We start from the raw sequence: 25,263 nt of genomic DNA, 5'->3' as shown, positions 1-25,263 counted from the left end.
TTAAAACTTGTCTGGTGTTTCATGTAATGACGCCAAGCTACCGCAAGATGGCAGTGCCCCCATTCACTTCTATATAACCCAGCGTAAAATGAACATGTCCATTTTTCCTTTTCGACCAGACGTCCTCTATGTACAATACACTACATAATAAAAAGGTCGCGTTTCCCAGGCTAAATGTCAGAATGGTTTATAGCTTTACCCGATGAGCGAGAGACCATGGTTCGAGTCCAACACGAAGCAGACTTTGAGCAGAAGTTTGCATAGTGTTAGACTGCGGTTCATACTTTATGAAGCGGTTCATGTAATGACGCCAAGCTACCGCAAGATGGCAGTGCCCCCATTCACTCCTATGTAACCCAGTGTAAAATGAACATGTCCATTTTGCCTTTTCGGCCAGATTATCATTCAGGGGGGAAATAAAAAATGCACTAAATTCCAAACCCCATTAATTTACAACGGCGTGTCCGCCAGACGGCGACATTTCCCCAATCTCCCCGCTGTTGCATAACGCATGAAAATGCAGTAAAGTTAGTCGTTAGACTGGAGAAAACAAGCACAAAAGAAGTGCTCTTTCAGTGTGTAGTTCTTTCTTTCCTTGGCAAATCGTTGATCTCCATCCAGGATCACGTTCATTCACTGAATTGTTCACGCAAAGGAGCCGTAACGCGTTCGATGACTTATACGTTGATGCATGGGAAGGAAGGAAGTTCATTCATTGACTCGTTCGCGAACGGGAAAGTCAGCACTCATTCCCTCACTGATCCGTTCGTTCTCGCGATGAACTGGAAATGGAAATTACTCACTGACTCGTTCACTCACAGATCCGTTCAGTTGGTGAACGGAAAATGCAATTCACGACTCGTTCGTGAACGCAAAGTTACGTCATTTTCTTCTTCGTTTTGTATCACGGCGTGGTGGCACCAGCTTCAATGCGCATGACTGACATCTTCTGGTTAAAGTCACATGAACTGAAAAAAGAACGAACCACTTTCGGAAGTGATTCGTTCACTCTCGTTCACTGACAACATTCGTTCTTTTGAACGAATCGTTCACTCACGAGCCAACACTAGCGCCCCTACTCACTGACGCAAGGCGACGCAAAACACTTTGCAGTCACCTTTGACCCGCCCCCGCTGTTGACATGATGACGGACGAACCGGGAGCCTGCCCCTCGTCAACGAACAGAGGTTTACCTGTGGAGTGAAAGGCGCAGACGAGCAGCGAGACTTGGTCTCCGCCGTAAAATTCGCTTTCGTCAAGTGACGACAACACGTCGCGCTGATGTCAGTTGTGTCTTCACCCACCGCCGCCGCGGTGAAAAAAAAGCACGTTCGCTTCGCTAGCATGGACGACGAGCAGGAAGAGGACACCTTGTTTGATAAACGCAAGGACGCGGAACGAGGCGCTCTGAAGAGTGCACTCAAGGCGACCAAGAGGAAAACCAAATCGGGATGCGGCGATGAGGTGAAGGTGGTCGGAGGGGGCGGATACACGTCGTGCGGACGCTGGATGGTCAGCCTTACTCTCTGTGCATCCTTTCTCGGCCTGGTAAGAAGACATTGACAGTCGTTGAAGACATGTCACAAATGAGATCATTTTTCTGTACATCAAAGTGTGGCAAGGTGGGCATCCTGGGGGGGGGGGGGGGGGGCATCACTACTGTCCATGACACAAAAAAACCTTACAATCTTATTTGTATGTACATATGTCAATCACCTTGGAGAAATAGGATTCATATTGTCACCTTCTTACTTCTTTTCCATGACTAAAAAAAAAACCCCACTAAAAACCCAAATGTTTAGAATTATCATTGTCACTTAAATGTTTCCTGCTTCTCCATAATGACATTGCATTTTGAGCGGTAGTAATTAGTTGCCTATCATTGCTAACTATTGCAACAATCTGAATTAAAATGATGTATTTCATGCTGTTTTATAATGAAACATTAATGCATTTAGGGACAAGAAATCTTTTGAGAGTTTCCAAAATAGTCCAACACATGGTACACGTGATAGAGTTGCACATAAAAGGCAGTGTGCTCCCTCAAGCCGTTGAGCCACCAGTTGAACCAGTTTTTCCAATGTTGGCAGCCTTGTGCTCTGCCATCGCCATAGAAAGGCTTACTGGTAAAACTTGATCATTTTGTTTGTAAAAGTAAAATAGTATTTGAATAAACTGAAGAAGCGACGTAAGATAACCAAGTGAAAACAATTGCAAGGAAATAATCTCACTGAATCCCACATCAAACCAAGATCTTTGTGTTTCAGGGAATGGGGATCTCGGTCATCGGACCTACGTTTGAGGACCTGGCTTTCAACGTGAAGAAGAACATCAGCAATATCTCCTACATCTTTGTCGGCAGATCTGTAGGCTACATCGGTGGTTCACTTTTGGGAGGTGTCCTTTTTGACTGCGTGAATCCCAATCTGCTGCTTGGTAAGCCCCGCCCACATGTTACCTGATCAGTCAGTTTTCCTAAACCAAATAATTTTGCCCTCCAGGTTTTTCTATGCTGATCACTTCGTGTGGAATGTGCGCTATCCCTTTCTGCAAACATGCTCTGCTTCTCACTGGCTTCATGTCCAGCGTTGGCATCTCTATGGGGATTCTGGATACAGGTAACAATCACATCATTACGTTGGAGAATTCCATTTTGAAATGATCCCATGGCTGCCATTTTGAAAAACAAAAAGGAGGAAATCAATTTCCTGTCTTCCAGGTGGCAATGTTCTCATACTGAACACGTGGGGCGAGCAGGCTGGACCTCACATGCAGGCGCTCCACTTCAGTTTTGCGGCCGGCGCCTTTGTGTCGCCTATCATAGCCAAGCTACTCTTCGGGCACAACAGCCACCTCACGGAAACCATCTTGAGCAACGCCACGTCCCCCATGGCGGCGTGGCCCATCGCCAACGACGATCACGCCATCCTCCAGTTCATCCAGAGAGGAGGCGGGGACCTCAAATCCATGTGGGCCTACATCGTAATCGGCCTGTTCATCCTCCTCACCTCCTTCCCCTTCTTCTTCCTCTCCGTCCGCAGCGACGCGTCACGTGACAAAGGCCGAACGTCCTCCGCAAAGCCCCTTGTGGCCAGACATCACACGGCGCTGGTCGTCCTCCTTTTCTTCTTTTTCTTTGCCTACGTCGGTGCCGAGGTAGCCTACGGCTCCTTCATCTTCACTTTCGCTAAGGATTACGCTCAAATGAGTCAATCCCAAGCGGCCGGGTTGAATTCATTATTCTGGGCGACATTTGCTGCCTGTCGGGGGCTGGCCATCTTCTTCGCTTCTTGCATGTACCCAGGCACCATGATACTCTTCAGCCTGGTTGGCTCAACGCTGTCCTCCCTCTTTCTCTGCCTCTTTAGCAAGGACAAAGTGATGCTGTGGATTTGCACCGGTTTATACGGAGCTTCCATGTCCTCGACATTCCCTAGTGGAATTTCCTGGTTGGAGCAGTATACTACAGTAACGGGCCGCTCAGCGGCGGGATTCGTGGTGGGCGCCGCTTTAGGCGAGATGGTGTTACCCGCTCTCGTCGGCTCCCTGCTCGGGAAGATTCACGGACACCCCTTGCTGATGTATCTGTCGCTCATCACGGCAACTTTCACCGCCATCCTTTTCCCGGTTATGTACAAGCTGGCCACCGTATCCGCCGGTCCCATCAGGAAACGCCACAGGAGAGGCCGAGCGGACGCCGACGACAGCGAGTACCGCCAGGCGCTGCTGGATTCAGGAGCGATCGACGAAGAGGAGGAGGAGAACGAGGCCGATCAGTGGAACGATGCGGACTTTGAAGTCATTGAAATGGACGACACGGCAAGTCTCAACAATTCACCCAATAAGGAGGGATCTCCCTCAAATACTAACGGTGACGGCGGCGAGCCGACCGAATCTCCAAAAGGTTCTCCATCTGTTGACACCATCTCGCTCGTGGGAGACTCACCCAAACGTAAACTGATGCTCTTCCCTAACAGAGTCAAGAGAGACTGAAAACCCTCCTTTCCAGATTCCTCAACACCTTGATTTGTCCGGAACCTGATGACTGAGATGTTTACTTGCACAAGAGGTTTAATTGACTGTCTGGCCAGAAATGTATATATTGTGTGCCTTTACCTCAACCCAGTTCAACTAGATCTTGTACTTTTGTAGCCGTCAGCGGCGTCGAATTAGTTAAGTCTCCATTTAAAAACAAATCATGTGCAGATGTCACGACTGTGTGCCAGTTCTTATGTTTAGAAGTTAAAGCTAGGCTAGGTTCTATCAGTCAAGGGTGTAAAGTCCACACAATCTTTTCACACTGCACTTATCAATGATGGTCACATTGGGCTGATGCAGCAATTACATTTCAGAGCACTACAGCAATAATCCAACCAGTGAGAAAAGCCTCCGTTACTTCCTGTAATCCTTACGCTGTGCTCTGCGGCAAACGGAAAGGAAACCAAGTGCCGTGTGAAATACCGAGAGTCAGCTGGGACTCATTAGGTCCACTGCTATAATAGTTTACAAGATAAATGTAACAGAAAATAGAGGGAGTGAATGCTGAAATAAAAACACTACCAGCCCCTGGCTGGAAGACAGTACTTGAGGTTAAATGATAACATTAAATATAACACCAACTATTGTGTCAAGGGGGCTGTGAACGTCACAGAAGAAAATATCAATGCTATCTTTTCATACCGTGGGAAGGGCTACTGTATTTTCCAGACTATAAGGTGCACCGGATTATAAGGCACACGTCAATGAATGGCGCATTTTAAAACTTTGCATAAAATAGAATCTATACTGCAACAAACTGAGGTTGACTAGGTTTGCGGCATGCATCCCCTAGCCAATAACCAATGAGCTCTCTGTAAACAATCACGTTTCTCAAACAATCTCCTATAAAATGATCAGAGCTGACTTAAGTTCAATCTAACACATTGGTACTGCTTACCTATGTTTCCCTTCTATATCGATCCGTAAATTTACTCGAAACAAACAGTCTATTTTGACATGAAATAGCCTAGTGCGTATAGAAGCTATCACTATAGCATTAGCCACCCGCAAACTCCCATGAGCCTCAGCAAAGTGTAAACAATCGCGTTTCTCAAACGAGCGCCTATAAAATGATCAGAACTGACTTAAAGTTCAATATAACTCCTTGGTAGTGCTTACCTATGTTTCCCTTCCATATCGATCCGTAAATTTACTCGGAACATCAACAGAACAGCCTATTTTGACATGAAATAGCCTCGTGCGTATAGCAGCTAGCATTATAGCATTAGCCACCCGCAAACTCCCATGAGCCTCAGCTCGCAGACTCCCATGAGCCTCAGCAAAGATTGCATCCGACTTGATTCAAACTGTGCTGATAGCTGTAAAAATGTGATTGTTTCCTCCATATTTGGTGAAATGTTTTTGTCTTATGTGTGTGTGCTGTGAGTGCAATTAAGTGTATCATCACTGTGATCCAACCTTTTATTTTAGAAAAACATTTGAATACAATGACTTTTTATTATATCAATTTCAACCCACAGCAATATCCATTAAAAGAAAAAAGTAAAGAAAACATTTTTATTTATACAAATGAGTCAGATCTTAACATGTTTGGATGACAGCACAGAAATGCACAGAGACAAATTATCAAAACACAGTATTGCACCAGTCCCAAGTTTAAAAAAACAAAACAATTTCACACTAAATGAGTATGAATACAATCAAAATGGCATCCCTCAATAGAATGTTTAAAAACAGCATTCAGGCTGGGGATGTAATTGGTTTTATGCTGATATAGTGAGAATGTACTTATGAATCATACAAGGTTTATATTTATCATTATGATTAAAACAGGTCACAACAGACTCGGTGACTGCAATTTTAGTTTTAAATTGTTTTTTTGGAGCCTCAGCCTGGACACAACAGCTTAAGATAGCTGTATAATCATAAAGACATACACAAGCCCTATGAGGGAGGCTCAAAGTAGACAATACTGTACTTGTATAACAAATACTGTTAGTAGTTAACAATGACACAATGACAACCCAACAAGGTTATCGGGTGAAGCACCATTGAAATGTTTCAAAACGAACACTGAGATGATAGCGGCGAAGCTGCCATTTAGCACCGAGTGTGCCGTTGACGTCGGGTGGCCATCACAAGTCGTCGAGCAGCTGTCGCAGGTACGGCGCCTTGGAGAGTTGCCTGCTCACTCGACTCAGCTTGTAAAGGACTGGACAGTCCAACGACACGCATGGGACCTGGCGTTCCGCGCAGCCGCTGCAGTTCTTGCAGATCTACGTGACGAAACACGATAGCGTTTAGAACGTGTTTCATGTTTGCCTTTTGATTTGAGTTGACCTTGAGTAACTGCTCCTGTTCTCTCTCCTGTTGCCTTATGTCTTGATGGAGGGTGACGAGCACGCGTTGCGGCGACGCGCGGCACCGCGAGCACACGCCTAGCTGGGTCAGCTCGTCACACACGGGACAGTGCAGCGTGGTGAAATACTGTGAAATGGTGCCTTTCCTGGCCACGTCCTCTCCGCCGAAACCAGAAGAGCACGAGGCCTTCTGGATCTGGCCCAAAAAAAAAAGAGAGAACATTTCCATAAATTGACCTGCAGGGGGCGTGTGTACTCATTCTGCAATTGCCACAAAGCAGCACTTTGTGCTCAAGACACCCCCTCCTTTGTGCTTTGTGACTCTGATGCCCAAACAGGAAACGGGGAAGATCCGCTTTCTCCGAGCAGTCTTACCCTGGGAAGCTCCTGGTACCAGCTGAGCACGTCGACGCCAATCAGCTGGAACATGCGACCTAGCGGAGGCAGGATCTGCTTGGTGATGTAATAGGTAGCGTTGAGGCGGAGGCCGGGGTCCTGCAGCACTTCCAGGGGCCGACGGACCAGCTGGATGAGCGGCACTCCGGGCATCCCGTAGACAATCACGTAGGGCACGCGCTCGCCCACACGAGGCTCCAGGCGCCGGTCGTATGCCATCATTCGCCTGGACCAATCACAGTTAACCTTTTCACGTACCTATTCAAACCGACTACTGGATCTAACTTTCATTTTCTTTTTTGCAGAATCATAATCAGGCCTCCTCTAAATACAACTCCAAAGCATACTTGATTATGAGTATCCATCAGACAAGCCTGTCATGATACAAAAAAAAATACCAAATTGGGGACTGCAGTGTCAATTCAATCTTAGAAACCAGACATGCTCAGCCATTAAAAGCATCGTTGCTAGGCAACAGAAATGGCTATTGCGTGTGGCCAGACAATGAGCAGTAGGAGGATTCGGAGCAACAGGACGAGACAACAAGGTGTTTCTTGGTCTCTAACACACAGGATTAAATAATAGTCCGATAACAGAGCTTGGACCATCATGAATTTCTTTTTCCTTTACACACACCTGGTGAGTTCCAATGCAGGTACGCAGGCACCAGGCCGATAGGAGGCGCTGCCTCTATATTCCTTGGCAAAGGTTAGGTCCTGCATGCTGGCCCGGCCGTCCAGAACCTTCACGCACTGGCGCTGAACAAACTGCTTCACCTGACTGATGTCCCGCGTCTCAAAAAGCAGCTTGATAGAACGTTCCAGAATCTGAACAGGACACACAAAAGATTGTTTTCATGAAGATTGCAACACTTTACTAGTCGCTGACGTGTAGGGCTGGTTTTCCCGTTACCTTGGAAACAGCCGGACAGCCATCACGTCGCACCGTTTCAATTCCTTTGGCATCAAACACCGGCTCCTTCTGGTCAAGGCTCTCGTACATGTAGCCCACATAGCGCTTCTTTGTCTGGAGCACGCAAGGCAGGTAGACCTTCTCGAATTTAAGCTTGACCGGCTTTGGGTTAGTTGCGGTCACTGCCTCGGCGATCTCATCGCCGATCTTAAAGGCCTGCTCTTTGGTGGCGCCTTTCAACAAAACGAACATGCTGCACGACAGGAAGCATCTTGTTATTTTCTGTTTTTGTCAAAAAGGCTAGCTAACGATACTGGAAAAAAAAAAACAAAAAAAAAAACTAGCATACCTGTCAGTGTCTCCATATACAACACGTGCTCCCCACTTTTTTGTGTCATTAACCAGCTTGATGGCTCTCTCCAAAGTTTCTCGTGCTTTATGGACTATGCTGTCACCCACCTAAACATAGATGAATTTATTTTTATTACAATAGCGGTTTAGGGAAATGTCACACTTCATATTATGAACTCTTAAGTGGCTCACCTCAACGCTGGGCATGCGTCCAGAATAGTTGGCAGCAGCGTAGCCAAAGGTGACATTGGCGATGAGCTTGAGTCCGAGCTGACGGGCATGCAGCAGCTTCATTAGCGCTTTTTCCTGCTTGTAAGTTTTCATGGATTGCTTCACCATGATACGTGTATTGAGGATTTCTTCCAGCATGCTGGGAAGGACACCTTTGCGCACCGAGGACTGCACAGACAAAACAGATGAGAATAGTTGGGATGTGACCACTCACGGAAGCCCCATTTTGATTCAATTTTTAGTTCCTGATTTCAATTTAGGTTTTTATTTTATTTATTTTTTTAACAAAATATGTTAACATTTATTTACAGGTGATGCAGTCAATTTTTTTTTAACAAAATATATATTTTTTTATTTACAGGTGAGGCAGTCAGTGAAAAAAAACACGTTTTACCTTTTGCATCTTTCTAGAATTGAATCTGACATGAATCCTTGGTCAATTGCATTTCTCCCCAAAATAATGATAGTGTAAGAAAAAAATAAAAATGATAGATCCACACGCAAGTCACTCTAAAATTGCTACTTTACTGTACCTTGACAAAGGCAACGCCATTGGGTGACACGGTGATATCATTTCGGAGCTGGTAGAGGAGTTCAGGAGAAACCCGCAAAGAGGTGCAACCAAACTTAAACTCATCTGTCCTGAAATAGACACATGAATAAAAAAAAAAAATACAGCTTCATAAAATACAAATATTTCCTCATACTCAAATGTCTTAACTCATGAACTATTGAGGACATGATGAAAGCATCTTGTTCATGTGTGCGTCTGTCCGGTTCTTACGTTCCCAAGTCATCCACGTGTCCCAGGCAAGTGGAGTAGCAGTAATTGTATGCGATGACGATGGAGGGATAGAGCGACTGGAAGTCCAGGACAATCACTGAGTTACTGTAAAAGCGCGACTCTGGCTCCATCACTAGGGGGAGACACTGAGGCGCCCTCTGCTGCGCTCGCTGCTGGATGCTGGGTGTTACTGGGATATAGTTGAGCGGCTTGGCCAAACGCAACATCATGGACTCAACACGGTACTGCGTGAAGAAGAGGGGGGGAACAGTAATAAGATGCAGCAGAACATTTAAGATTCGCTAACTAGAGAAAAATCAGAACTGATATAGATCATGCAAAAAGTTTCATTGTTAATGTAACACAAACCTGTGACCCTCGAGTAAGAACGTGGAAGAACTGGATCCCAAAGAGTCTGGCCAGCTCGCTGGTTCTTCCGATGATGTCGTGCTGCAGAAGTAGTTGCATAGTGCCGTGCACTCGGCTCACATAATGATCGACCATCTTCCACCTAACACGAACACACAACAGTGTTATTGGGCCAAAATGATTCTAGATTGTGGCATGTACAGTATGAAAACTACAAATATGCAGTGCGTGCAATGATGAAAACAAACCTGTAGAGGTCAGTGTTGTGATCAAACCAGTCAGACAAAGTGCGGGGGCTGTACAAGGGGAAGCGCTGGTGGAGCACATGAAAGGCCACGTTCTCGTACGTGTAGTTATTCAGCGTCACCTGGAAGTGGGAGGAGCCCCGGGGGAAAAAATGATGCATAAGATCAAACCGTCAAACCCGAATTAAAGTTTGAGTTGAAAGCAGGGGAGAAAAAGGTTGAAGGGGGGGGGGGGGGGGTCATGTCAGGACACCCACCTCTGTTTTCATCACCCTCCATAAATTGAGGACAATTCGTCCAACAATGTTGATCTCAGTCATTGTGTCTGCTCCATATTCATCCCTTTCTGCAGCAAAGCGGTTATCTCTCGAGTCACCTGAGGACACAGACAGACAGACAACCAATTACAGTCTGCTTTCCTTTCAGCTTGTGAGCGATGACAGTAAACCACAGACTATGACTCATCTTTATATACATCTTAAAACATAGTTACAGAGAGATATGTGGCCTAGATACAAAAAGGGAAAACAATAATCAAGACTGAACAGTAACACCAGGAGCATACTCATGTACACAGAGGAAAGAAATATGTTTAAAAAAAAAAATAATTGAGGTCATTTGTGTACTCCCCAGATTTATATTGTAATTCTATTTACCTGGCACACGTGATAGCTGTTGACAGAGATCTACTCCAACAACAGCAGCTCGTTGGAGAAGGTAGCCCCATGAGTGCATCTGCACCTCATATCCAAACAGGATATCTGGGTCAAACCTACAAAAAAAAAAAAAAAAAAAACCTTTCCAGATAAAGACTTCAACACATGAATTCCATAATCACAATATTAGGTCCCAAACCTTCTCATGACGGCAACCAGTTCTTGAAACAGCATATTCTCATCTGTGGCGTACTTCACCTGCAGCCCAGAAACACCTGACCTGACCAGCAGGGGCGCTGTTTTTCTGTGGGCTGTTAAGTTTGATCAAACCGATTCATCACCAAATAATTTTTGACAAGAATCCAACAAATAATTAAGTTGGAGTTTTTACCTTGGTCACAACTTTCGTGGTCTTTATGCACCACAATTGCACCTGTCAATTGGGAGCAATCTACATTCGGCAAGGGAGCATCAGAAGTCAGGCAGTAGAATAAGGCACATATGGGGTCAAACTCAGGGTCAGCTTCGAGGTCACGTCGGGTTCGTGCGTGAAGCTCCATACCCATTAGGGTGAGGTGCTGGACCTGACACAAAATAACAATTCGTATGCATATCCTGGCATGGCATATTAATAATCCGTTTATAATTTGTGGACGAGGATGAAATGCTGCAACGTCATAGTCATAAAAATTTGATGTGTGTGTGTGTGTGTGTGTGTGTGTGTGTGTGTGTGTGTGTGTGTGACAAGAAGGCATTTCTCACCTCATGCAGAGCTTTTGCATCCTTCAGGTTTTGCAGGCTGACTTTGAAGCCGTAAGAGTTGGCTATGCTGGGACCTTCTATCTGAGAATTGTCTCTCTTTGGAGTATTCAAAGCAGCAAAATGGTTCTGAGCGAGACGTTTGAACATAAGTAGAGAGTAAAACCAATAACATTGTTGATTTTTTTGAAATTGCAAGTTTTAAAAGTCCATATTTGGTCTTACCTTTATCTGTGTGTTAAGTAAGACTCTTCTCAGTGGCTCTGCTTGGCTTCCCCTCCTATGTTGTATTCTCGTAGCAATAGGGTCTTCTACAATGGGAATGCCAAAGAAGTACCAATGAGGGGGAAAAAATACCCAAAAATGAATGATCCAGAAAATGGCATCTTACCTTTAGATATGGGGGTGCTGCACACAGGTTCCAGATGTTCAGTGCTTTTCAGATGCTTCTTTAGAAACGGTGTGCTCTGAAGATCACGATTGCTCATTTCTTCTTTGTTAGCGACACGAGGGCTGTGATTTCCACTTACTCCTAGTCCTTCAGGAGAATTTTTATTCTGCTTTTTTTGGTTGAACTCATCCGTGGGCTCCTGCCATGAAGGCAATTCAAAGGTGTCTGGAGAGCTGGCTGCATCATCCTCTGCTCTTTCATCATCTTCTTCAAGTTGGATTGAACCTTCGTCTGATATCGGACTCATTTCTCGAGAGTCACACTGATTCTTCGTGGGGGACAATATTAGTGACAGGTTGCCCTTTCTTCTCCTTGGAGTTCTGAGGCGAGGTTTCCCGCACAAGTTGACGTTTGAAGTGGAGCAGCCGGGAGCTCCCGACTCTACAGTCGCCTTCTTTAGCAACTCTGCGTGTCTTATCCCTTTTTGTAAAGTCTCATACTGTTTCCTGGCTTCCAACCACAATTGCACACGTTCCCGACTTGGCGCCATTTTGCAAGGTACGAGGACGACTTGCTTCTCACCGGTCATCCCCGGGTCAGACACAGCTTGACCTTTACCTGTTTGTGCTCCCTGGGCTGCTACGGATGGTATTGGGGAAGCGGTATAATGAGTCATGGCTGAAAAGGCAGTCTTCCAGAAATGTAGGCCCTCTAAAGACAATTCTCCAGTGAATTCCTTCAACTCCTTAACTAGTCTGGTTTCCACCGCTAGTTTACGACCACCGACCTCCCTAGGAGGGGGAGAGACAAGCAGAATTAGTTGAAGACAACCAATATATAACATGTAACAGTTTGAAAACAAATTTCTTATCATGAAAGACTTTGAAATGGTTTGGATATGTTCTCACATTGGCTTTCCTGGAGCATCAGAAGGATCGCTGCAGAAGGGCTCCTGGAAGGTGGCCTCTGATATCTCCAAGTCCAGCAAAGTGCTGAGGATCTCCTCCCTACTTGGAGGGCACATGAGGGGCTTCAGAATGTTGGCTCCTCCCCCTGGTCCACGGCTCTGGCTCGCCCTCACCTGAGAGGGTGAGCTGACTGAGCAAGGGGAGCTACTCGGTGTGGTGGAAGTCAATACGTCAATGCCTTCCAGGAGATCGCCTGTTGGAGAGCTTTCATTACTGGCAAGGCATGCGGAGCTTAAAGATAAGGGTAGGGCAGGTTCACAAGATGAAAATAGGAGATATTTTCCTTCACAGTCAAAGTCTTGAAAGGGGCTGAGGGTGTTGGCATTGATTGAAGCTAAATCACAATCTCGGTTCTGCAATTTGTCAGAGTCAATGAATGTGAGGTGGTTGGATGGAGATGGTCCTTGATCAGATCTGTCAAAGAGATCAGGACTGGCTGGTTTCACTTTGTGCCACTCCGACTCTTGCTTTAATTCCTCTCCATAACCCGACAGTCGTTGGAGTTTCTTAAAAGCCAACGCGTGAGCAGAGACAGCTTCTTGACTGGCGTCGCTCAAGAATTTAACTGGTAAGATTTGATCGGTCAGGACGAACTGAGTGCCACTGTACGGGCTGGAGAATTCGGTTTGATCAATGGCGTTGATATCAAATGAATAGTTCGGTGGGAGCTCCGGGGATAAGCTGTCTTCGATTAAATTGCAACTGTCCATATCTGGGTCGGACGGGAAGAGCAAGCTGACATCCGACACGCTGGATTGGGTGTTTGATTTGCCTTTCCGTAGCTTTGGATTTTTGGGGTTGGTCGATTTGGGAGCTCTGGGTTTTCTTGGATTGGTTTTTCTGGGTTTGGCTCGTTCAGTCGCAGGATCAAGAGATGCTCCCGAGTGAGGTGCGGCGGTTGAATGGTTTGGTTGGCTTTTTGTTTGACCACGCTGACTCTTTTGGTAAAGTTTCTTGAGGACAGCCAAGCTGCATGGGGTCTGAGAAAGATTCTGTTTTGGATTTTCCAGGGAAGGTGTCTGAGAGATTGAGGGTTTTGAAATTTGGAGATCCTCCATGTAAGGCTCTACCTTGACAATTTGCACATGTGGTACCATGTTCTGACTGGCCTCCATGATAGAAACTTCATCGTTTTCTAATTTTGGTTCGACAGACTGAACAGTTGGTTTACATGTCGTCTGGTTAGCTGAAGAATGATCTGGAAAAACGATTTGTGCGTCGTGATTTTTAGAATTCACGGACTTCTTTTTGTATGATCGGCTAGGTTTAGGCTTGTTTTCCGATGGTTCAACTGAACCCACTGCTTTCCTCCTTTGTCTTGGTGGAGCTTTGACGTTTTGTGAAGATTCTAGTTTTTTTGGATCTTCCCCAGAAGGCTCAATGGTAGAATTCTTGTCTTTCTTTTTAGCATCTGTAGATTTCCGAATCCATCTCTTTTTCGTTACTTTGGTGGAGGGCTGTGGCATTTGTTGCGCAAAACTAAGACAGGGATCGTTGAGCGTGTTTTTGAGTTCTTTTGAAGATCTAAGAGGGTCTGTTGGAGACCACCGTTGAGGTGGTTTTGAATCTGTAGGACTTTGAGCTCTATCAGAAGGATAGCCTAATTCAAACATAACATCAGTATAGTCACTGTGATGTTTTTCACAGCTCTTAGTTCTTTTGACCCGTTCACCAGGTCCAACTTGAAGTTTCGAGACGCTATCTCCTGTCTTTTTATTCGACGCGTTGACTTTAGACTTTCGCTTATATTGTTTTTTTATCTTTAACTCGGGGACGGGAAACTCAACTGCAGAGGATTCGGGCAATTTTGGCCAGAAATTCTTTAAGGGAGCGAGTTGATTGTATTGATCCAATTTGTCTTTTGTCAGTGTTACTCTCTTCTCCTCTGCATTGACTTTGCACATTTTCACCGACATGTTTTTCTCGCCTTTAAATCTATTGATAATAATGTACTTGATGATAACCGGGGGTTCTTTCTTACGTCGCTTCTGGGATTTAATCTCCTGCCCGCTACGGATACTGCAACCTTTGAGGCGTTCTTTTCCAGGTGCTACGTTTTTAGACCTTGTGCCACCTAAGTATTCGCCATCACTGTCATAAAGCATTTTCCGTTTGGTCCTTAGAGTATATTTACTACCAGGCAGGGATGAAGCTTTTGTACAAGTTACTTTAGTAGCTAAATCTTGCAGGAGGGTGTCTTCTGAGGTGTCTTTAGCTTCTTCTGAGAAACTCGGAGCAATGGCGGTGCAGAGTGGAAGTAATTCGGATCTCGCTCCAATTTCTGGTTTGTCTTTTGTGAGGGAATTTTCCCCAATAATCGGCTGGTGTGAAATGGGTTCTGGTTTCACTGAATCGTCCTCACAAACTAGCATTTCGGTATCCCCGATCCCCGGACGATCAGGGGTGACCGAGGTACAACCGATGCTAACCTGGCTGTCGGGGGTGCAGCTTTCATCCATGTTTAATTTGTTGCTCAGTCCCGATAATCTTTTCTTACTTAGTTTTAGCCTGGACCTGCGATTCTGGGCTTGTTCTACTTTACTGCATGAATTGGGTAGCTTTTTGCTGAAATGTTTCTTTCTGTTTAAGCAGTTGGAGAGAATAACACTGGGGAAGAACTTGTAATGTGCTTCCTGTTGCGCTACGATAGTCTTCTCTGTTTTGTTTTCCTGATAGTCCTCGTACCTGATTTTGAGTTCACCGACATCTCCTTCTTCGCTATCTTTACTCATCTCCCCTTCCTGAGGGTTAAAAAATGTTTCATTTTCAAGAGTTGGAGGTGCTGAGGAAATATTTCTCAGGAGGGGGCTATGTCTATCCAATTGACTTAGGTCAAGGTCCGTCTTGGTTGAGCAGTTTCTCAGTTCTGAATAACAGAGGGAAAACGCCCGGTGGTTCTGAAGTATGGACAGACGATTTGTTTCTACATTTTTGATGTTCTTTCTTCTTTTGGTGACCTTATTCGTGTTGGATTGAAAGCTTTCAAGATCATCTCTATCCAAAGCTAAAGATGTTTTCTTGTCATAGTTGTACAAAGGGTGAATGTCTTCTTTTTCCACGCAGGTGGCAGATACGTCCGGTTGGCTGATTGTTTTACAGGGAATGGGATGTTTGACGGGTGGGATGTAGGGAATTTTTTTATTCACTTTTAAGCCTGTTGAACATTCACTAATGCTGTCCTGACTGCTCTTTGACTGAAAGTGTGGTTGCTCCTTGTCCAAAACATGAACTGGGCTGTGCTCGGAGTGTTTACACTCCAGAAAGATCTTGGCTGAGGATGGGGGTTCGAGGTGGATACTCTCGCCTGGGATACGAGTTCCTGTCATAATAATCTTCTCTGTGACTACAAGGGAAGACTGGGTTCTGGAGCCACTGTCCGTTAAGGACGAATCTAGGAAGGAACACAAAAAATAGAAGTCACTCACGAGGGTTGAGGTCATGCTGGAGCCTATCGCAGCTAATTAATAAAATTCCATGACAAAATTCATTTCCATTACCGCTGCTCTCATCTGCTGCCCCATCAAACTGGGGGATGGACAAATTAGCAAATAAAGAATTATTAGCGCTCCACTCCATGTCGTCATCGGACGATTCTTGATGCTCGTCGCTGAAGTTGTCCTGTGCCTCCTTAACACCAGACCTGCACATATCAGGAATACAGATTAAGTAAGCGGGATTGACGTGGACAAACATTTACAGATGATTAAACGCAATACAAAAACAGACCTTTGTAAAGATGAGCTTTCAAGGGGCTCGCTGTCCCAGCGATGTGACATTGTCACACTGAGCTGCGCCTCTTCCTTGTCTAACTCTGGTCTTGCCTCCTCATCGTCACTGTTGTAGTGACAGTTTTTGGTACTCGGAATGGACTGGGACTGGGAACCGTGCAGACCAGGAGTCCTGCAGTCATCCGCTAAACCTGCCAGCAAATCAATCACGGCACGGTCTTGGCTGCTGTCTGCACAGAAAACAAATACAACGATGATAGGATTTGAAATATGTGGAAACATTGTAGTCGATAATAAAATATGAAATCAAGTAAATATTACTTTAGTGAGAATCTGTGTCTTCTTCACGTACCTAATAAAGGTGAGTGGCTTGATGTCTGAGAGGCCTGTAGGAAGCTCTGACTGTTCTCCAGTAGACATAAAATGGCTTCCTCATCAACAACAGCCTCCTCTGGGATTTTACCACTCCTTCTGACGGATTCTAGGACAACAGATACAAATCACAGTTAGCATCTCAGAAGCAAGAACAGAACTGTGCTTGTGACTTCAAAGATAAATGTTCATTTATCTCGACCTGGCTCAGAGTCCCGATGCACCTCCACAGCTGAAGCAGGTGTACACTGCATTTCTTCTGGTGTCAAATGAAATGAGGAATGCACGGTGAGATCACTAAAAGCCTCGCCATCACTAACAGGGGAAGCCGGTGTCCTGAATAGAAAAGGGGTATAGGTATAATGAAAAAAAATTCAATAAAGTCGAGCTGGGTTTAAAAAGTTGACTCAATATCGACTCTACGGCAGTTAAATCTGAAAAAAAGGAGGAATGGGCTCCCGAGAATTTGTGCATTGTGCCGCTGTCTGGCTTTCTCATAATTAGTCTGTTTCATGACTTTTAAAAGTGTCAAGGGAGGAAGTCGGTCAGGTGTCAAGAGATTATTGCAGTGATTAACACATTTTGCCCACACGGTTTTGGAGTTCAAGTATGGAACACATAGCTGTGTGGAATCTAAAAAAATCACGGCTGTTTATTGCTCTATTATTTTTCTTCTTCTTTAGTTTCGCAATTAAAAATTCCTAATTATAGTTATCCGATAAAATGTCACTGAGCCGACGAAGACGGATAAAGGTGGAACTTACACATCAAACTCATTGTCCTTCAGAATCTCCTTTAATCTTCTCATAAAGATTTGCTCACTCTCAGTTGAAGTGACAAATGCACGTTCTGGAAAACATAAGGAAACAATTTCAACTTTCCAGAGCTCACATTCGTAATAACAAACAATTAATGAACAAATTAATGAACCAGTTTTATTTTGTAACACCACATTTATGTTAATTTGCTGACCTTGTGACTCTGGAGTTTCAATCTGTGAATCCTTGTTCTTTTCTCTCCTTCGTTGCTTCTCATCCTCCCAGATTGCTTGTAGGCCGGGGTTCCTTCCGATTTGATCTGAACAAATGACATCGATGTAGAAACACATCTCGATCCTTTCGGCCATTTTACTGACAAAGAGCACTTTGATTTTCCTCATCATCCTTACTGTCAATCTCCAGACGGTTGAGGACATCTACGGCAACAGCGTCGACTTCAAGCTCACAGGTGCTCTGCCTCTCCACCTCATCCAGGACTAAGGAGCTGCAGAGAAACAAAGCTGAAATCAATTTTGATGAATCTCAAACACATGGTGGCTCCAAAACAGATTCCAAATCTCACCAGGGAATGGCATTCTCCTCCCAGCGGACAAAGGTTCCCCCAAGGGTGCTGTCGTTGAGTTTGGACGTACACGGGCTCTTCCAGGGACTGGATTTAGTGATGGGGGTCTGCTGGTCTGGGTTTGGCAGCACATCCTCTGAAAGTTTGTTAGGGGTTCATCAGAGCGCTGACTCACATTGAACAAGTTTGGATGTGATGTTAAATTCCGTGTGTTTGATTTTGAGCGCAGCCAAATTCCTGAGTCTATAAAAATTCTTTGAGACAATGAGATGAGTAGGTTTGAAAGATATTTCTGTTCAAGCAACACAATCGAGATCATCTGGAAAATCTTGACCCTTGTTTTGTACCTTTGTTTTTGCGCCCGCGGAACTTAACTGCTGCAAGATTGAGCAGGTTCATGCCATATAGGTTGTAGTCGATAAAAAGCTGCAGCAGGTATGGAATGTGACCTTCGTGGGGCTGGTAAATCTTGTTCATCACTGCTCCGCTCTGCAACAACTCACAAACCCTGCCAGAAATTCAAAGCACAAAAAAAAAAAAACATCAATACAATCAATCAATCAATAAACAAATAAAGTAATAAATACATAAATAAAGGTATAAATGAATTTACAGTTAAATTAAAATAAACAGATAAATTAAGAAATAAATTAAATCATCAAATGTGTGTATCTGGAGGTGCTGCACTGTGCTTACTTTTTTTTTTATTATTATTTTTTTCAAGACTGCCAACCCTTCACAAATGATTGGATTGAATATTTGAGCTCATATATGGTACTCAGCAATTGATGAGCTGCCATTTGGTAATTGATGCAATTCCCAACGCTAATAAATGTTATTCACTTTCCACATGGCTTGCAATCTTACCTTTTGACCATCTGAGGATTGTACAAATATATCTTCATAAAGTGCTTCTCCTTGGAGTGGTATCCATAGAAAGGCCTAGGAAGACAACATATTCCAAATATTATATTCCCCTTTAAGGATCTGCAGCATTTATGGATTCTAGTTGACCGTATTATTAGGGACAGGTGAATGGAGGCACTTGGGTACTCACATGCCCGAAACAATCACCACCTTGAAGATATGCTGGACTTCGGATGCAGGGTTTCCCATGGCAACATTGAGAGCTCTGTCAATGCTGAAGGCCATCAGACGCAGATATCGTTCCGGTTTCTGTCCATGTCCGTCGTATGGAATATAGATGTATGGGAACACTCCGTGAAGGTGGAGACATGTCTTCTGACCTGCATTGTGATGAAATGATCAGCATTTGGTGATTAGTATTAATATTTTCAGTATTTAGTAGTGACACAAAGTTGATGCAAAATCTGTCTCTGCGGGCCACATAAAATGATGTGGCGGGCCGTGTCAGACTCCCGGGGCCTTGGGTTTGACACCTATGTTTTAATCAAACCACATGCAGAAAGAAATATGATTAAGCCACATTTCCACCATGTCTCCATTAAAGGATTGAGGAAGAAGGGATGTGAGTTGGTAGTGAGAGAGAACCGAGGTATGGGATTCAGAACATGACCCCCTTACAGAAATTTCTGGAGGAGTCATCTGGGGTGAGCTGTGTTGCAGTCAGCCTGCAGTGCTCTTCTGTGGCTGGATTTAAACAGCAGGTCCAAGTGCCCAACTCCAAATTAATACCTACGACATCTGACTAATTTGATCGCACATACATATTAATTAATTTTTCCGCATGCACATTAAAATTGCATGCCAAGAACGCCACAAGCGTCAACACCAGGCAACAACAGTAAAAATAGCACATGGTAAACCAAGAAAAAGCTAAATACTCGTTGTTGTTTTTTTCGGTACAGTATGAAAGAAAGCTTGTCTATAGAAGAGACACCAGAAGACATTTCAATTCACACGCTCCTAAAAGAATTCAATCGTGCCCTACACTAATTAAATAACTCCTGGAGAAGCCAGATGGGATGGGAATATCCCATTGGTCTTTGAGTGAGAGCACAAGAGCGCTAAACTTTATTACATAAATTACATTGGGCTGTACTGAGTGAGTGTGTGTGTGTTCTCTTTGTGTCTGGCTGCTTGGAACGGCGACAGATGAATCGCCACTCTAACCATTCGTCCGGTTTTTCCTTTCTGGGATACATATAGCTCGGTTGTTATGAGTTACTAATCACACAAAGATCGGTTGATAAACAGGGTTGACGTGACAGCATAAGTCAAAGCATAGGTGTCAAACCAAAGGCCCGGGGGCCAAATCCGGCCCACCATGTTTTTCTATATGGCCCGCGAGATTATGATTCTTGCTAAAATTCGTTCATCATTTTTAATTTGCATGTGTAGTAAATAATGTTTTGAGAATGTGTATGTATTTTTTTTTATCCTTTTTACAGTCAAATGAAGAATAAATTAAGAAAATATTTCATATAATATAATCCTCTGATGGAAGCCGCGATAAAAATGAGTTTGACACCCCTGGCTTAACCTATCAAAATCTATACAGGAACTCAGCTTGTTTTAGGTCAAATTCAATATTTTGTTCGCATGTAAACCTTTTGACAAGAGGGAATATTCCACATTTTAGAAAGGCACAGCACACCATGACTAATGGAAAACTGGACAAATATCAAGCAATACCCACAGAGCATAAACCTCAATTCCCAAAATTACAGAGACAATCACAAGCAGGAAAGTGTGAGTGTACAGAATAGCTACAAACGTCCCGTCCAATTTTCTTGAAGACATGCAGATGGTGGGGAATTTCTAGCTGTACAGCACCAAATCCTGAACCAGAACAATTAGAAGTATGGTACAGTGTGTTTTTTTTTTTTTTAAATACACATCTTGTTTTTTTTGTTGCAAGAGTTTAAATTTAAGTTGAAATTAAATAGATGGCATGGAAAGCAACTGTAGACTAAATGACTGACTCTCATTCTTTACAAGGAAAGGAAGTTCACTTTAGTGCATCAGTGTTAAACTCAAGGCCCGAGGGCCAGATACGGCCCGCCACATCATTTCACGTGGTCCGAAGACAAATTGTGCATCGACTTCATGTGTCAATACTAAAATGACAAATTGTCACTTTTGAAAAATGGGGAACACAAATTTAATGAGCAACTAAATGGAGCAAAAATGAGAAACAATTCCACCTCCAAAAATATTTTTCAGTGATGTTGAAGAGAGCTATTTTAAGCCTACTAGAATGGACATCATTTAAAATCAATGAAAAAATTACGCCATGCAAGCATTCATCTGGAAAGCCTAAAGGAACAAAAGAATCGCGTCCGGTTCATTTGCACCCCTACCTAGATTTTCCCTGGCTAATGACTTGCCATTTGAATGTTAAGGCATGCGAGTGGGTGGGCCTTAAAAAGCACTTAATGTTGAGGATTAGAAAGCTCTGTTGAGTTGAATGCAGCAGTGATGGTGGGGGGGGATGCAAACTGCAGAGGAGGATGAGAGGGTGACAATAAAGGCCAAAATATTCCCCAGTTGTAAACATAGTCCAATCCGGGGACACTCCGTTATTAACGCAGGAGCAAACAATCAAAAAGTAGGGAGCGACTTTTCAGCAGAAAGCTGAACTGAATGCAAAAACAGAACCACACAAGAGCTGTGCTATTTTTAGTAGCAAGAATCCCCCCTCTCCTCCCATCTTGTAATGAGCCTACCCCTCACGCTGACTGTATGCTGCAATGGAATTAAAAATTGATCAAAACAGACCAGTCGCTCTGCACTGCAGTCTCGGACCAAAAGTAGTATGTGGACACCAGTTTGGCTTGTGCGCTGTTGTTTATTTTAAAACGAAACCACGTGACCATATTTGGAGACAATGAGGATGTGGTGGAAGACAAGTCTATGAATGGGTCTTATCTATTTATAATCGAAAATATTTACACCGAACACACACACATTATCTATCATCCCAGTTCCTGATCTGCTTTAAAATCAGTAATATGTTACGGTCATTCTAAACTAGGTTTAAAATTCCATCTCCTCAAAAACAAGTAATTTCATACAAGTGGAGTATTTAGAGAATGTTAATGAACCAGAAGAACTAACTGTTAAGGGGGGTGGGAGGGGGGGACAATGCCCATCCTAATGAGCAAGGGAGTCCTTTTGAAACTTCCTATTATCCTATTACTGGATCCATGAGGAATTCCTTTAGATGGTATTAAAAGGTTCCCCTGGGGAGAACTAAACCTGGGGTGAAAGGGGCCCACCACTTCATTCCTCTCTCTGCTGGTCATTCATTACCTCGCTCTCCTCTTGTCTTGCACGTTTGAGCAACCAGGGTGCCTCCTCCTGATATCAAAAGTTAGGAGAGTTTGTCTATCTCAACCAAACAAAACACAAAGAGATCCCAAAAAGTCAAATACGTCAGTCGTGTGAGGAGAGGCCGATATTTACTATTTTACTTTGCAATTCATTTTAGATATGTGTGTGTGTACACAGCATGCTCAGACTGGCCACACACTTGATACTAGAAAAAAAAAGAGAGAGAAGGAAAAGAAGAAAAAAAATCACAGGAAGCAGGCATTGAATTACACAAAGCTGATTGACTGGTTGAGGGAGTGTTCACAGCTTAGGTCGTGGAAGGACATGGAGTATGAGGTCTGGGATTGAAGCCAAAGCCACGTGCTGCAGAGCAGATGCACCAGCGAGAGAGCACACATGACATAAATGTTAACATGAAACTAAGAGCTTATGTGTTGAAAATCTCAGCGACAGGGCTCCAGAAGAAGAAAACTGAGAAATACTGCATAGGGACAAATAGTCGATGCATTCCAGACTATTTAAATAAATAAATAAAAACATACGAATATTAACAATACATTCATAAATACTAAAAAATGAATAATAATCAAATAATAAATGAAATAAATAATAAAAGAACAATTAAAAAAGAGCAAGAGAAAAAAGAAAAACACTGTTGACATGAGGGGATCATGCGATATACAAACAGATGTGTTAGTACAACTGATTCAAAACAGCAAAAACAACTGTGACATGTTTAAACGTGTGTGGTTGGACTGTATAGGTTTAATCAGTGAAAGCTTTTCATCATCTCATGAGTCTGGCGCCCATCTTTTAAACGCGTCACATTGTTGAATACAAGTTAGGCTGAATCAGAGTGGTACGCAGACGAAGCAATAAAGCTGCGCCAGATTTTTCTGGATTTCAAAATCTACAGTTAAAATAAAAAAAAAAGGTCAGCGTGTAAACAGAATCATTTGAGGCTCGAAACGCAGCAGCTCCGAATCATTTGTGTGCTTTCGCCTCAGGTTGTTGCCATGGTGACAATAAGCTCAAATGTAGCGCCTGCCACGGTGGCCAGGGTATTTCATGTGATGAAAAGAAAAGGGTTGAATTGCAAAGTAGGGTGAAGACACTGTTACAGATGTGATACATTAGAAAACGTTTACATGTACAGTTGCTATGAAATGTCTAACATGAGTACAAAGTATTTCAATTTGAAACCACATAAATAACTTTGTGTACTGCAGAGCATGTGTGTGCGTGAAAGTCGAGTTAAAGAGAACAGCATGTACTGTAAATGCGAGCCACTGACGGAATTTTATTCCGTCAGTTACTCCAATAAACAAAAACAATACTCCTTCATGGGCTTTGTTTTTAAAGTTTTAAAGGTTTTGCACTTATGATGCAAAATATTTTGGATTTCATGCAAATTCTTTTCCTAATAGTTTAAAAAATAATTTGGGCCTTTTTTTTTTGAAGGGATGTCAGGTTTCTCCACATGTTCTCCTTGTATTCAGTTAATTAGGTTTTTCTTTTTTTTTCCCCCACCAATGCATTTCAATCTGTCAATTATACGCAAATGTAATATTCACGGGCGGGCATTTTTGCCTATTTGTCACTATGTTATGAACCAAACTGAATTATAAATCAATTGTTTTCTGCAGCAGATTCGAACTTTTATTTCAATTCAATAATTAATCGATGCCCATGCATACACAGAGATGTGTGTTTTTTTTGTACTTATTTCAAGCAATGTTTCCTCTGGTCTCCCTTTTTAGGTAGCATACAACAAAAATGAAAACGTCAAAGATGAAAGCATTGTCAGATCCTACAATTAAAGAATACCGTCGAACCCTAGAACCTAAGGTGCTCGCCAACGCCACGCCATGATGGGGCTTGTGGGAGCCTCCATAAAACCGTCTGGTGTAAAGGGGGAAGGGAGGAGGGTCTCTCCGCTGCAGGCGTGGGTTAGCAATGGTGCTCCACGCTTTACAATAATGTAGAACCACACACATCTAAATGACCTACACTAGCATGTCATCGTGTAATATTGCAGTAGCTGCAAAGTCTCACGTTGATTTGGTTGTTTGGGGGTCCGGTGAGGAAACGCGTGTGCAACAGACCGCCCGCCCGCGCAAGATCCACGTCTCATGCCGCGTGGTGTAAAAGAGAATGCGGTACTGTGGTTTCTTTAACAAAAGACAAATAATTGACTAACCTGCGGGCGTTGCTCCAAATATCCTCACCACTGGCACCTTCTTCACGTCGCTTTCCCTGAACTCGGAATAACACACGTCCAGGTTTTTGATCGGACTTGCCAGGTAGTAGTCTGCGGTGACGATGCGCACAGCAAACATGACTGCTTTAGCCGCTACACACCAAGCAAAAAAAATAGATGAAAAACCAAATGCTAGGAGTCCATTTGTGAACAAATACTCGACTACCAGTTAAGAAAAGCCGGCCCGGGTGCTGTCACTCCGAAATAACGACGACGAAGCGCAGGGGACGCCCGGTTGTGTCCACGGAAAGAAAACGAACAAAAGGTTCCGCGTCACCGACGCGTCCTAATAATCCACAATTATGCTGCAGCAGTGAAGCTACAGCAAACAACGGCGCTTAGGGATCCGACTCTCCTTCGCTGTCGGTTCCATGTTGCTCGGCGACTGTCTCGTGATTTTTAACAGTGCATGGTGTTTTTGTTTTCAGCCAGGAAGACGTACCCCTGGCCTTCCGGTATGCGGCGTCTTTCCCAAACCACGAGTTGGGACTAGCCAAAGCCGACAGCCCCCTCCATTGACGCTCCCTCCGGACCCTACACTTCCTTATGAGGCGACTACTGAGTAGTACCCGACTAGGGCGTGACAAGTTATATTGCAGTAGAGTACACGTTCCTGCAATGGATTTCAAAATAAAATATAGGTGCTCTATTTGATGCCTTAGAAACGATACCTTAAATTGCTTATTTTGAAAGAGTGTTGTCTTGTTAAGATTGTCATACGAAGTATGTTGGAATGTTGTTTATGGACTCTTTTAAGATTGAGCGTTCATTCAATGTCCTGCTAGTGTACTGAATTGTCCACATACGAGTGCGTTCTTTGTCCTTACTTGTAAAACGAATATATTCAAGAACGAGTCTTGCTCATGACAGACTATTACCCGCTG

General features: G+C 43.8%; 2 protein-coding genes across 3 annotated transcripts; one reads left to right on the top strand and one right to left on the bottom strand.

Annotated features, from left to right (window-relative positions):
• Positions 1–1,089: 1,089 nt before the first annotated feature.
• slc60a2b (solute carrier family 60 member 2b) lies at positions 1,090–5,757 on the top strand. Its single transcript, XM_085937205.1, has 4 exons — positions 1,090–1,548; positions 2,268–2,436; positions 2,502–2,618; positions 2,720–5,757. The coding sequence occupies exons 1-4, from the start codon at positions 1,282–1,284 to the stop codon at positions 3,991–3,993; spliced, it is 1,827 nt and encodes a 608-aa protein (XP_085793331.1). The 5' UTR covers positions 1,090–1,281; the 3' UTR covers positions 3,994–5,757.
• Positions 5,447–24,959, bottom strand: rev3l (REV3 like, DNA directed polymerase zeta catalytic subunit). Of its 2 annotated transcripts, none has more exons than XM_085937203.1 (32): positions 24,822–24,959; positions 24,320–24,472; positions 18,920–19,109; positions 18,730–18,804; positions 18,210–18,370; positions 17,863–17,998; positions 17,690–17,784; positions 17,494–17,598; positions 17,286–17,370; positions 16,724–16,857; positions 16,502–16,630; positions 16,148–16,379; positions 15,919–16,061; positions 12,362–15,812; positions 11,454–12,244; positions 11,288–11,373; positions 11,066–11,191; positions 10,695–10,887; positions 10,503–10,614; positions 10,304–10,419; positions 9,905–10,023; positions 9,651–9,769; positions 9,403–9,544; positions 9,034–9,278; positions 8,783–8,891; positions 8,211–8,417; positions 8,017–8,126; positions 7,668–7,920; positions 7,392–7,582; positions 6,735–6,981; positions 6,340–6,555; positions 5,447–6,275 (listed from the first exon to the last, which is right to left on the bottom strand). In XM_085937203.1, exons 2-32 carry the CDS (start codon positions 24,456–24,458, stop codon positions 6,135–6,137), a joined length of 8,598 nt encoding a protein of 2,865 aa, XP_085793329.1. In that variant the 5' UTR covers positions 24,459–24,472; positions 24,822–24,959; the 3' UTR covers positions 5,447–6,134. The 2 variants fall into 2 exon arrangements, with proteins under 2 accessions (XP_085793329.1, XP_085793328.1); XM_085937202.1 differs by having other exon boundaries at positions 24,546–24,949.
• Between the last annotated feature and the right edge of the window lie 304 nt (positions 24,960–25,263).

The sequence above is a fragment of the Syngnathus leptorhynchus genome, chromosome 18, assembly GCF_054491065.1.
Source record: "Syngnathus leptorhynchus isolate UIUO chromosome 18, UIUO_Slep, whole genome shotgun sequence".
NCBI classification, from domain to species: domain Eukaryota; kingdom Metazoa; phylum Chordata; class Actinopteri; order Syngnathiformes; family Syngnathidae; genus Syngnathus; species Syngnathus leptorhynchus.
Note: the sequence above shows the minus strand (reverse complement) of the source record. Positions and strands in the feature narration are given on the sequence as shown.